This window comes from Spinacia oleracea, chromosome 2, assembly GCF_020520425.1.
Source record: "Spinacia oleracea cultivar Varoflay chromosome 2, BTI_SOV_V1, whole genome shotgun sequence".
Classification (NCBI taxonomy): Eukaryota; Viridiplantae; Streptophyta; class Magnoliopsida; order Caryophyllales; family Amaranthaceae; genus Spinacia; species Spinacia oleracea.
Window position 1 is genome coordinate 92751376 of NC_079488.1, and position 12441 is coordinate 92763816.

At 36.1% G+C, this 12441-nt stretch overlaps 1 protein-coding gene across 1 annotated transcript; it reads right to left on the bottom strand.

Moving 5' to 3' along the window:
- Window positions 1-218: 218 nt before the first annotated feature.
- Window positions 219-12116, bottom strand: LOC110792271 (transcription factor bHLH110). The gene is made up of 7 exons (XM_021997089.2): window positions 11757-12116; window positions 10238-10967; window positions 9244-9378; window positions 6926-6991; window positions 873-938; window positions 715-783; window positions 219-635 (listed from the first exon to the last, which is right to left on the bottom strand). Exons 1-7 carry the CDS (start codon window positions 11891-11893, stop codon window positions 480-482), a joined length of 1359 nt encoding a protein of 452 aa, XP_021852781.2. The 5' UTR covers window positions 11894-12116; the 3' UTR covers window positions 219-479.
- Window positions 12117-12441: the final 325 nt, after the last annotated feature.

Consider the following 12441-nt stretch of genomic DNA (forward strand, 5'->3'; position numbering starts at 1 on the left):
ACCAAGGTGTTGTTGTAGCCAAACCAAACCACCTTGCTAATTACAGCCTGGCTTGGACCTGACTGGCGCTAGCCGCCTCAGCCAACTCCGAATTAAGGAGTATTTGGTGACAGCTACAAGCTATAAGCGCGTAGAGCACCCAGCCAACTCGATCATCGGAGACCACCACACCCAACCCCGAAACCCTCCCTTGCGCTACAACGCTACATATGCATCGGTAATGCCTCACATGAATTAGACAATTCTACGTATATGCCTGATCTTTCCATTGAGCGGAAAAATGACTATAGTAACACATTAACATTTAATTTGGTCATCTTATAAATTCTTTCAAGATGATCAAATTAAAATTTCTCCATTAATCATACAAATAGATCTAATAATTACGATCGACCATTTAAATAATTACGTACTAATCTTCTACCTCTTTAATTAACTATATATGAATGCATCTAAAATTAAATAATAACTTTAATTAATTAATTAAAATTAGGAGATGGCCAAATAGCAGCATTAGTAGCGGCCGGATGAGTTGCTAAATTAATATAGGACATGCATGATAAGGGCACAAGACACAATCCTCGGCTTCTTAGTTTTGATTCTTCACTCTCACAATATTCATCGTCTCTAATTACCTGCAAACCGACCATATATAAATAATCGGTTCAATTATACATGAAATTAATATATAATTAAATAGGTATATGGTCTTACCCTTTGAGTGTTGTTATTGGAGCTTTTGTTGCGTGATGCGGCTGACTTCATGTATGGAACACTTAGTGTCTGTAAATCAATTAAGTTAATAACAAAGCTTACGTATTTCAAATTTCATCAATACTCGGGATTACTCATATAATCTTAGATCGTGTTACCTCGACTTGGTTTTGAAGAAACTTGATGTATCCAATTGCTTCCATTAACACAGAAGCTGTATCAGTCTGCCATTTCAGATAATTAATTTGATTATATAATTATGTATAAATTATCAATATTTAGCTTAGCTACGTATATATACCTTTCAATACTAATAAATATATTGTATATATTGTATTCATTGTTAATTATAGAAAGTAGCATATCTTGTAAACCACTAAACCCTAGCATCTCTTGTATACTCTTGTATAAATACGCTCGTATAATGAATAGAATACTCAAGGAACATTTCCTACATGGAAACATGCCTCCCGTTCCTGAACCCTAATAGTTCTGATGTCCTCTCTTCCCTTCCCTTTCTCCTTCTTCCCCACTATGGCTGAAAACCAGGGGCGGATCCAGGAATTATAAAATGGGGGTCCAAAAATATAACGCAATTTTATTGAGCTTTTTTTTATATATATAAGTCATATATACCTAATTCAAAAATCAAAGTAACAATTATTTAGATGGAATAAACGGAACAACTATAACAATGTTTTTAGAGGTATTGTAGCCGTGTTTTGATTATTCATAGTATTATCTCATAAGCACTTTTATATTTTAAAGGCATGTGTTTTTTAAGCATATCTCAATAAATTTACATGAAAAAAACAAATATTAGTCAGTCGACTACAAAGTTCATGTAGTATGACTTAGAAAGATTATGCACTTAGCGCACAGGGTATCAATATATGTATCATACTTTCCTGTCATGGAACTACTTTAATCTATTGCAAATTTTCTTTCTGTAGAAAACATGTTTTCCGTACATTATGTAGTTGTCTGTACACATTTATGGAATTGGGTAGTAAATTAACATTAGATGAAAAAACATGAATGTGTAACTTATATCTCCATCCCTTAATACTCGTCCCGATTTGACCAATATAGAGTTTTAGGCAATTTAATTGACTTATTGAGTTTTTTTTTTAATATAGCTAGTGGGATATTTGTCAAATAAAGGGATAGGGGTGGGGTTTGATGGAATTTTTTAATGGTTTTTTTTAGAAAGTAGGAATATATGTGGATCTATTATAAGTGAGAGAAATGATATAATATTAGTAGAAGTTGTCATTTATAAAAACGGAAAGAATATAAGGATCGACTTTATAAAAAAGGTGGGATGAATACTAAGGAACGGAGGGAGTAACTTATTTAGAGATGTAAATAATCTAGAATGACTACACATCGCAAGGAGCACAGTGACTCTACAATTTTTTTACTCTTTATCATTATTCAATAGAGTTTTTTTTTCATACTTTCACGAAAAATAATGCTGACATTTCTAAAACAAACAGTGACAAATACAATTCAAGGCTGTGAGACACTGAGAGACTGAGATCCCTTTATTTACTGTTTTGCATTCTCATTTCCCCATACTTACTAGTCAACCATCCATATTTGAAGTACTTCGTATTTACCCCAGCTTTTTATGTTACTCAACTACTTTCTCTCTCTAATATTGGGACCACTAATATAGAATGTTCTTTCTAGCCATTATACTTTCTCATTTTTTTTTCCAAAATATTGGGGGTCCCTGTGGACCCTTCGGGGTCCACATAGGTCCGCCCCTGCTGAAAACGCCAACCCTACTCTCTCAAACATCAAATACGTTGTTCCTATTGTTCTTGAGTTAGACAAAGGCCAAAAATCTCATTGTGCATAACTCTTCAAACTCCATTTTCGTGTACATCGAGTCATGGACCATATCATTCCGTCTCCTCTACCGGCCGACAAAATCGTCAAGGAGAAGACAACCACTGAAATTGTAGAGTGGCAACACCTCGATGATGGTGTCCTACAATGGATATATGGGAAAAATTCACACGATTTATTGGGCACGATCATTGTTCCTGACACCACAGCCATGAAGGCTTGGGAAAGCCTTCGTCTGCTCTTTCAAGATACCGAGATTTCGAGTGGCGTTTATCTGGAACAACAATTCAACACCGTCAAACTTAACAATATCCCCAACATGGACTCATATTGTCTTGAACTCAAGACCCTCGCTAACCAGCTTGTCGTTGTCGGTGCTCCGATGTCCAACAACAGGCTTGTTTTAGGTCTTATTGCAGGGCTAAATGACAATTATGACGGTATAAAAATCAGTCTTTCACGAGAAAAACCTCTCCCTTCCTTTACAGAAGCACATTATGGTTTGATTATGGAGGGAAAATGCAAGGCCCATCAGGACGAAAACGACGCGTCTCTCGACGCCAAGGACCTCTTGACCTCCACCCTGCACGATGCTCTGGCGGTCAGTCACACTCTAACAACCGTCCTCATCAACCCAGAAGAGGCAACGACAATGGTGGTCGTGGCAACAATGGCAGTAAAAAGGGTGGTCGTGGCAAGCATAGGGGCAGAAACAATGGCGGCAACCCCTCGGGGACACAGACCGACGGAGGTCAAACAATGCAACAACAGTGGGGCTCCTGACAGTGGGTCCCGCACGTGACACAGGTGAAGCAGACCTGGGCAGTCTCTCCATGCCCCTATCCCATACAACAGGTACATGGTTTGGCTCCTAGGAAGCCTGGTATTCTTGGTGCACGACCCCATCATGCTTATTCTGTTCAAGCCCCATCCACTTATGCTCCTACTGACATTGAGGCGGAAATGCATACAATGACACTCCAAGCACTAGATGATAATTGGTACATATATGGATACTGGTGCTACATCACATAAGACAGTAAATGGAGGTACTCTCTCCCCTTATTTTAATATGGGCATTAATCGTCATATTTTTGTTGGTAATGGTCATGAAATTCCAATTCGCGGTTATGGTCATAAGTCCCTCCCTAACCCCTCTCTTCACTTAAATAATGTCCTTCATGCTCCTAAACTCATCAATAACTTGATTTTCCTTTGTAGATTTACCGTTGATAATAATGTTTATGTTGAGTTTGATCCTTTTGGGTTTTCTGTAAATGACCTACAGATGGGGATGCATCAAATGCGATGTAATAGCACGGACGACCTTTATCTTCTCATGCCCACAAATCAAGCCAACCGACCTTCCGCTGTCACTTCATTGTCTCCTACTTTATGGCACGACCGATTAGCTCATCCGAGATCTTTAGTTTTAAATTCTCTCAAAAAAAATAAGCTTATTGATTGTACTCGAACTTCAATTTCTTGGGTTTGTCAGTCGTGTGTTTTTTGTAAACATGTTAAGTTATCCTTTTATGATTATATTTCTCGAACTTCAATTCCTTTTGATATTTATCATAGTGATCTATGGACTTCTCCGGTCTTAAGCTCCATAGGTCACAAATAATATATCTTATTTTTTGGATGATTTTACAAACTTTTTGTGGAATTTTTCATCAGGTGCAAAATCCCAAGTCTTTCCTACATTTCTCCACTTTAGTACTTTCATCCGAACTCAATTTGTACGCACTTAAGCGTTTTAAATGTGACAATAAATGGGAATATGACAATGATTCTTTTAAATTATTTTGTTCAAAAAAGGTATGGTTTTCCGTTTCTCTTTTCCTCGTACATCCTCCCAAAACGGAAAAGCCGATAGAAAAATTCGAACAATTAATAATTTAATTCGAGCGCTCCTTGCCCGTTACTCCATGTATCCCTCCTTTTGGCATCACGCGCTTCAAATGGCTACCTATCTTATTAACATTTTACCAACCAAACTCTTGAAACAAAAATCTCCTACTCAGCTCCTTTACCTTAAGGACCCCTCATACTCTCATCTACGGGTATTTAAATGTTTGTGTTTCCCCTTGATCCCCCCTACAAAAATCAATAAGCTACAATCCCAGTCAACTCCTTCTGTTTTTTGGGATATCCCCAAAATCACAGGAGGTATAAATGCTATGACATTCCGAGTGGAAAAATAATCACTTCTCGGCATGTGATATTTCATGAGACGAAATTCTCATTTTCGGAAATTCATACATCCACTAGTACAACATATAATTTTCTTGACTTTGGAATTTCACCTCCCTTATGTCCTATCAACATTGTCGTTCTAGCTCAGTCTCAGGCTTCAACCATCCGACTCCCATTGCATTCCCCTCCTTATCTCCCCTAGCCCCAAACACAAACTCCACTTCTCCATTGGGCTCACTCTCAATGGCCCAGACAGATCTTGTGCCAGCTACGCTGGACACCCAACCTACCGACCCACCTACAAGTCCTACCTCCAAGCCCACTATAGCAGACCGTGTGTTTGCTGCCCCTATGCAGCCCACACACCAAATGGCTACTTGTTCTTCCCATGGCATTTTCAAGCCCAAGAACCCTCTAACTTTGTCTGTTTTTGTTACCATTTCCCCCATTCCTCATAACCCAAAAGCGGCCTTACCGACCCAAATTGGAAAGAGGTCATGCTGGATGAATATAATGCTCTTATTAAAAATAAGGCGTGGGAGTTAGTACCTCGTCCTGTTGATGTTAATATTAGTCGCTCTTTTTGGATTTTTCGTCATAAATCTAATAGTGATTTTGAGCGGCATAAAGATCGTCTTGTAGGTGATGGCAACCTCAACAAGTTGGTGTTGATTGTTATGAAACTTTCAGTCCAGTGGTCAAGCCCGCAACTATTCGGTCAGTGATCAACATTGCATTATTCTAAATCTTGGCCCCATTCATACATGGTCACTTGCAAGAAACTGTTTATATGCACCAACCCATGGGTTTTAGGGACTCCACCCATCCAGATTATGTATGCTTGTTGAAGAAATATCTCTACGGTCTTAAACAGGCTCCGCGGGCATGGTACCAAAGGTTTGCTAATTATGTCTTCACTATTGGTTTCACTCATAGAAAATCTGATCATTCACTCTTTATTATTCATCACGGTGCTGAAACGACTTATACTTTATTATATGTTGATGACATCATTCTCACTGCTTCATCATATCTGATGTTCTATGGCGTCAAATTATGTCTCTTCTCAGCTCGTAGTTTGACATGAAGGACTTAGGTCCACTTTGTTACTTTCTTGGTATTGTTGTGACGCGACATGCCTCTAGCTTATTTCTTTCGCAACATACATATCCCGAAGAGATCATAGACCGAGCAGGTATGTCATCTTGTGCCCCTGTTTCGACACCTGTTGACACTCATTCTAATCTCAACGCCACTTTGGGGTCCCCTTGCGTCGACCCGTTTCAGTATCGTAGTTTCGTCGGCGCTCTTCAATATCTCACTTTCACTAGACCATATATCTCTTATGCCGTACAAAAAGTTTGCCTATATATTCATGATCCCCGTGATGAACATATGGCAGCTTTGAAACACGTCATTAGATACATTCAGGGAAATCTTTCCCTTGGCTTGCATTTGTACAAATCCTCTACTTCTAGTCTTGTTTCTTATACAAATGCCGACTGGGGTGGTTGTCCGGACACGAGGCGGTCCACTTATGGGTGTTGTGTATATCTCGAGGACAACCTCATATCTTGGTTATCGAAACGACAACTCACTTTATCACGATCCAGTGCCGAGGAAAAATATAGAGGGGTAGCTAATGTTGTTTCTAAGTCTTGTTGAATCTGCAATCTTCTCTTGGAACTCAATAATCCTATGCACAAGGCTACCTTGGTCTACTGTGACAATGTTAGTGCAATTTATCTTTTCGGTAATCCAGTTCAACATCAACACACTAAACACATTGAGATGGACACCATTTCGTACTCGAAAAGTTGCTAAAGGACAAGTTCATGCCCTCCATGTTCTGTCCCGTCATCATATAGCTGATATTTTCACTAAAGGTCTTCCGCGCGTACTCTTCAAGATTTTCGGGATAGTCTCAGCGTACGGGAACCTCCAGCTTCGACTGCGGGAGTATGATAAATATATTGTATATATTTTATTCATTGTTAAGTATAGCAAGTAGCATATCTTGTAAACCCTAGCATCTCTTGTATAAATACGCCCGTATAATGAATAAAATACTCAAAGATCATTTCCTAATTCCTACAAATACTAATGTAACATACGAAGTATATAATCATTTAAGTACATACGTATTAGTATATACCTTGCCAAAGGGTGCCACTAGTTGTTGAAGAGCCGCGACTCTGTCTCCTAATTTCTCTTTTCTAACCTGATTAAACAATATAATTAATACAAGTGTGGAAATAACTAACGTTGTACTTTCAAAATATCAAACATCTGAATTTCTATTATGAAATAGAAAGCGGCGTAATACGCAAGGATAGAAGAGAGTAGTATGTAAAAAAAAAAACAAAAAAACAAAGATAGAAGAGAGTACAATGATTTTAGTTTTTCAATGACAATCAATAAAGAAAGCAATTTTGTTAAAAATTACCTTATAAATTTATTTAGGGAAAATTGACAAAGGCAGTCCCAACTATGGACATTCATCTTTAAAAGAGCCCAAATACGAATTATTACTTGAAGGTCTCAACTTTAAGGGGTCTTAACTTTCATTGGGTTGTGTGACTTACAACCTGCTGAACAAGTTTTTTTTTTTATGTTTTTTTATCTTTCCAACCCAAGTGGCACATTATAATTGGTTTTATTTTAAAAGTAATTTCTTTTTAAATAGATCCTTAGTCTTCCTTCCCCATTGGCCTTACTGTAAAAAAAACCGTAACCCACCCCTAACTCCCCAAGTCCCAACTGCGCTGCCACCGACCAACCCCAACCACCTATTGCGGTTGCTACTATCTTCTCTCTCACCACCTGCAACAACCCTTATGCCTCCACCTAGTCACTGCCACTACCCACCTTCCTTCCGCAAATGTCCAACCAGCCCTTCCCCACCCATAGTCTACAACAACTCGCCCAGTCGCACACCACCAACATCGTATCGATCTCCGGCAAACCATCCAAAAATGGAAGCTTGATTTCTTACTACACCTCATATTTTTTAATAGCAAAACTCATCCAAACCAGTTTATGAACTCTGTATGCTAAGACAAAGCTTAAGTAAATAATATTTTGATTAATTTCAATATAATTGCTGATTAAAGATTAAGTAAGTGAACAAAATGAGAATTATGGAAAACGACAATGACTTTGAATTCCTAAGCAAACAAGATATTTGTAGCAAAACCAACCAACGTACGTGTGGCGACGACTTCTTCCGTGAATAAGAACTTCACCCATTTCTCTCTCTCCTCTTCTTTCCTTCACTTAAGATTCAACATTCACCCAGTTAATTAACTAATTCCAGCATTCATCAATCAATTTGAGCTTTAATTAATGACACAGTTCATTCTACCACGACAATTGAAGCTGATATTGAACAATGAGAACCCAGTTCAATTTAAGCTTATTGGGGGTAATAGAAGTAGTGGGGTTTTTTGGATTTGGGGAATTTTGCTCCATTTTTCAAGTTAATTTCAATGATGTCAATGTTAGAAATTTTGGGTTTTAAAAAAAGGTATGACGATTATTGCTTATGTTAAAAAGGGTAATTCCAGAAGTTCTGTAATGGGAGTGTTAATGGTCGTAAAGGCTAAATAAGAGGAGAGAGTTTCTAACGGGTGGTGTGAGTTTATCGGAGATGGTGATCGATAGTAAGAAGGCGGCGGTGGGAGGAATGTGGGGGTGGATTGAGATGGGTATAGAAAGAAAAGGGATTATTTCTCTTAAAAAAAAAAAATTAAACAACCAACCAAAACATTACACGTGGTATTTTAGTAGTACTAATCGTACACGTCATTAGTTTTACCTGTTCCAGCCAGTCATTTTTAGGATGGGACCACGCGAAGTTAACACCCTATATAGTTGGGATCTTCCAGTAATAATCCGTAGTTAAGCCCTTTTAAAGATGAACGCTCATAGTTGAGTCTATCTTTATCAATTTTTCCAAAGCTATCCAAACGCTACCTCTATAGCTAACCTCTACCTTGACAAACACTTATAAATTTTACAAGTAGCGTCTTGACTAGGTCAAAACACTACCTGCTACCTCTAACGCTACTGCCGAACACGCCCTAACTACTTTATAAAAAAAATTATGTTGCAAGATAATACATTTTTCCGAATTATGAACGTTGAATCAAAATTCGAGGACTGACTTTACAATATGCATCTTACGTGTCACTCAATTACGTTTTTTTCCCATTATATAATACGTGAATTATAGTAAAGTCAATGCCAAAATCTTCAATCATGTTCATAATCCTAACAAATAAAATATCTTACGAATAAAAATTTTATAAGGTAGTTTTTCACAAAAACTCCATTTTATAAGATAGTTTTGATAAATTTACCATAATAAACCATACTTACGTATACAATAGGAATCGAATTTAACACAAAAAAAGGCATTCCTTCACATTGCATACTAATGTAGTAAATCAGAAATGCTAATTAAGAACCTACCTTTAAAGGGGGGAAAGAAGCGCGAGATTCGAACCGTTGCTTTTTGGATGGCATTGGATGATGAGTTGATTGTTGCTTCATGATGTGGTTCTTTGATTCAGCAGGGATGACTCCATTATTGTTAAAGGATGAAAGCTTTAACCAAAAAGAAATATAATTAATTAGTTTACATATATATCATAAAAAGAAATATAAACTTTGCAAAAAAGGAAAAAGAAAAAGTCTAATAAGGTTCTGAAATTGTCAAAATTTAAAAATAATTTCAATGCATAAAGCTGAAGGTATCCATAAAGCTAAAATAGCAGGACCATTCTTTTTCTCTTTCAATAAATCAAAATTATTCAACTTTAATTTATTTCTAAAGAAAGGTAGCTTTTTCCATTTTACTCAAACAGCTTATTACACTAAATAATTGATTCATCCATCACTTTAATTAATTAATTAATTAAATGCTAAGCATGTGTTTAGTTAACAATCAGATGTATAAATTTGCAGCTAATTGCAAAACATACACTTGAACAAATCAAATACTCGTGGTTTTTTAGATGAATATGGGAGAAAACGTTACTAAAAATAGAAATAATAGAAACAGAAAGAGCAAACATAGTCAGGAGTATGTATATGTACAAAGTATATAAGTAAAAAAAAGTAAAAAAAGTACTCCCTCCGTCCCATAATATAATGTCCGTTTGATTTTTTTCACGGGAATTAAGAAACTTAAAAAATAACATGATAAACTATTAATGTTATGTAGAAAAGTACACAATTTATTTTATTTATTAAATAAAAAGATAAAAAATAATAAATTATGAGACCACATTTTCATGATAAAAAAATTAATGATAAAACCACACTATTTTCTAGGTACAAACATTAAATATTGGACCATATTTTGGGACATACAAAATAGAAAACAGGACACAACATTTTGGGACACCCAAAATAGAAAACAGACACTATATTTTGAGACGGAGGGAGTTATATATGTACTCACATTGTTAGGAATATTGCAACGTTTGAGATCGTTATTAGACGGCTGCAAATCATGATCAACGCTGAACCGAGGACTCCCTTCAAACAGCTCTAGAAGATTATTGCTATTTGGACAAGAATGATCTCCACTTAAAAATCTGGCGGTAGCGAAGAGATCGAAACCACCTTGAACATTATTGTTAGCTATCTGATCATGATCAATTGTGCCGGAGCTTGAAGATAATATTGGTGAAGACATGTTTGATATATTTACACTTGGATAAATCTGGCTAAAACTAGTACTTATCCCCTTGGAATTTTGATAATGTTGTATACTTGCTTGAAATAATGATGATGAAGGGTGATGAAGATCCCTATTACTATAATTAGAAAGCATGTGGTTTTTGTAAGTAGGAGATAATGTGTTCTTGACATGTAACATTTCACTTGATGATGAAGTTGAAGGGCTTAACATGTCACTAATTTTTGCGAAACTCGGATTATCATGATGATCTAAGGAAGTTGATGGTTCTTCCTTAGTTTTATCGGCTATAACTTGTTGTTGTTGTTGTTGTTGTTGTTGTTGTTGTTGTTGTGGTGGTGGTGGTGGTGGTGGTTGGTGGGAAGTAGATTGATTAATGCTAATATGATCATTAGGCCATGGAAAACCCACTTCTTGTATTAAGGGATTGTTGAGGGAATTAGGAGTAGCTAATTCATCGCAAGTCGTTGCATGGATGTTGCCATTGTTCCTGCCAAACAAAATTAAGGAGGAAAATATAGTTAATTAATAAATTAAAACCTCTTACAGCATGTTCGGTATAGAGTTTTTAAGTGATGGAGATTGAAATAATTGACTATTTTCTTTACCTAATATTTAAGGATAACCATTAATTACCACCGTTTGTTACCTCTCCCAAACCTATGATAACAACATTGTTACCCTCCTCGATCCCCAATTTGTTACAAGTGGTTCATTTCCTACGAATCCTAAGGTACACACAACAACTAATATCGGTACTAGCTAACACTATCCTTTCCCCGTCTTATTTATTTCTTTTCATTTCCTTTCCTAAGTGTATACCAAACATGACATAATGAAGGACTTTTCGATCGATCGAGCTTAATTAGTTATTGGATCGGATTTCCGTTCAAAATGAATTACAAACTATTGACAAGTGGGAAAATGAAGTAACTATTTTATCTGGTTGAGATGAATAAAATTAATGTCTCTCAGAATTAGATCCAACAAAGATAGAGAATCAAAAGAAGAACAAAGAGGAGAAGGTACGAACACATGATCAAATAAAAGCCAATTGTAAAAACCCTAATTCTACAACAACAAAAATTGCATGTAAGATCTAACAAAAACTACATGCCTTCTTTTATCATGAAAGCATACCAAGGGGAAAAAGAAAAGAAAAAAAAATATCATACTGAATTTCTTAATAATGGCTCTAGCTACATTTCTAATTTGGAAAACAAATCTTTAACAAAAAATATATGGCAAGATAATAAAAATAAAATAAAGTTAAACTTACAAGAAGAAAGTGGGAGGTCTCCAGGCATGGTGATTATCTGCAACATTGAAACATGGGGAAGACAAAGAAGGTGAATTGTCATCTGCAACAACATGCTGATTATCTTGAAGATGATGATGAAGATTAGAAGAGTCCATGCTTATATCATACTCTATCACACTTTTAAGTATATCTTCTCATAATATAACTATTGAAAGTTGAAAATCCCAAGATTAAGAGTGTATTAATTAAATCCCTTTCCCATAACTCTGAGCTCCCTCCAAACAAGAAGAATAATTAGTTTCAGGTGACACTCACAAAACCCCATCTTTTTTTTAACCAACTTTTTCCCATTTTTATAATATCCTCTTTTGTGTTTTCAACTATTAAAGCACCCTTTAAAAGAAACAAAGAAAGCTTAGAGGGGAATAAGCCTATTTTATCTTTCTCTCCTTGAGGGGCTTTTTGGAACTTTGACAATTATTGATTATTTATTATTAATTTATTATTATTGATGTTGATATTTGCTTTACTATGTTAGGAATGTCTTTAGATTAAGGTTGTTAACAAATCTATGTTTTAGACTTATATGTACAAGTGTTTTTTTTTCTATTGTCTTTGTGACATTTTATGTAAGGAGATCGACATTTCTAGTTTGAGTATTCGAGGTTCATAATCATCGTGTGCCAAATAATGAGCATTTTTT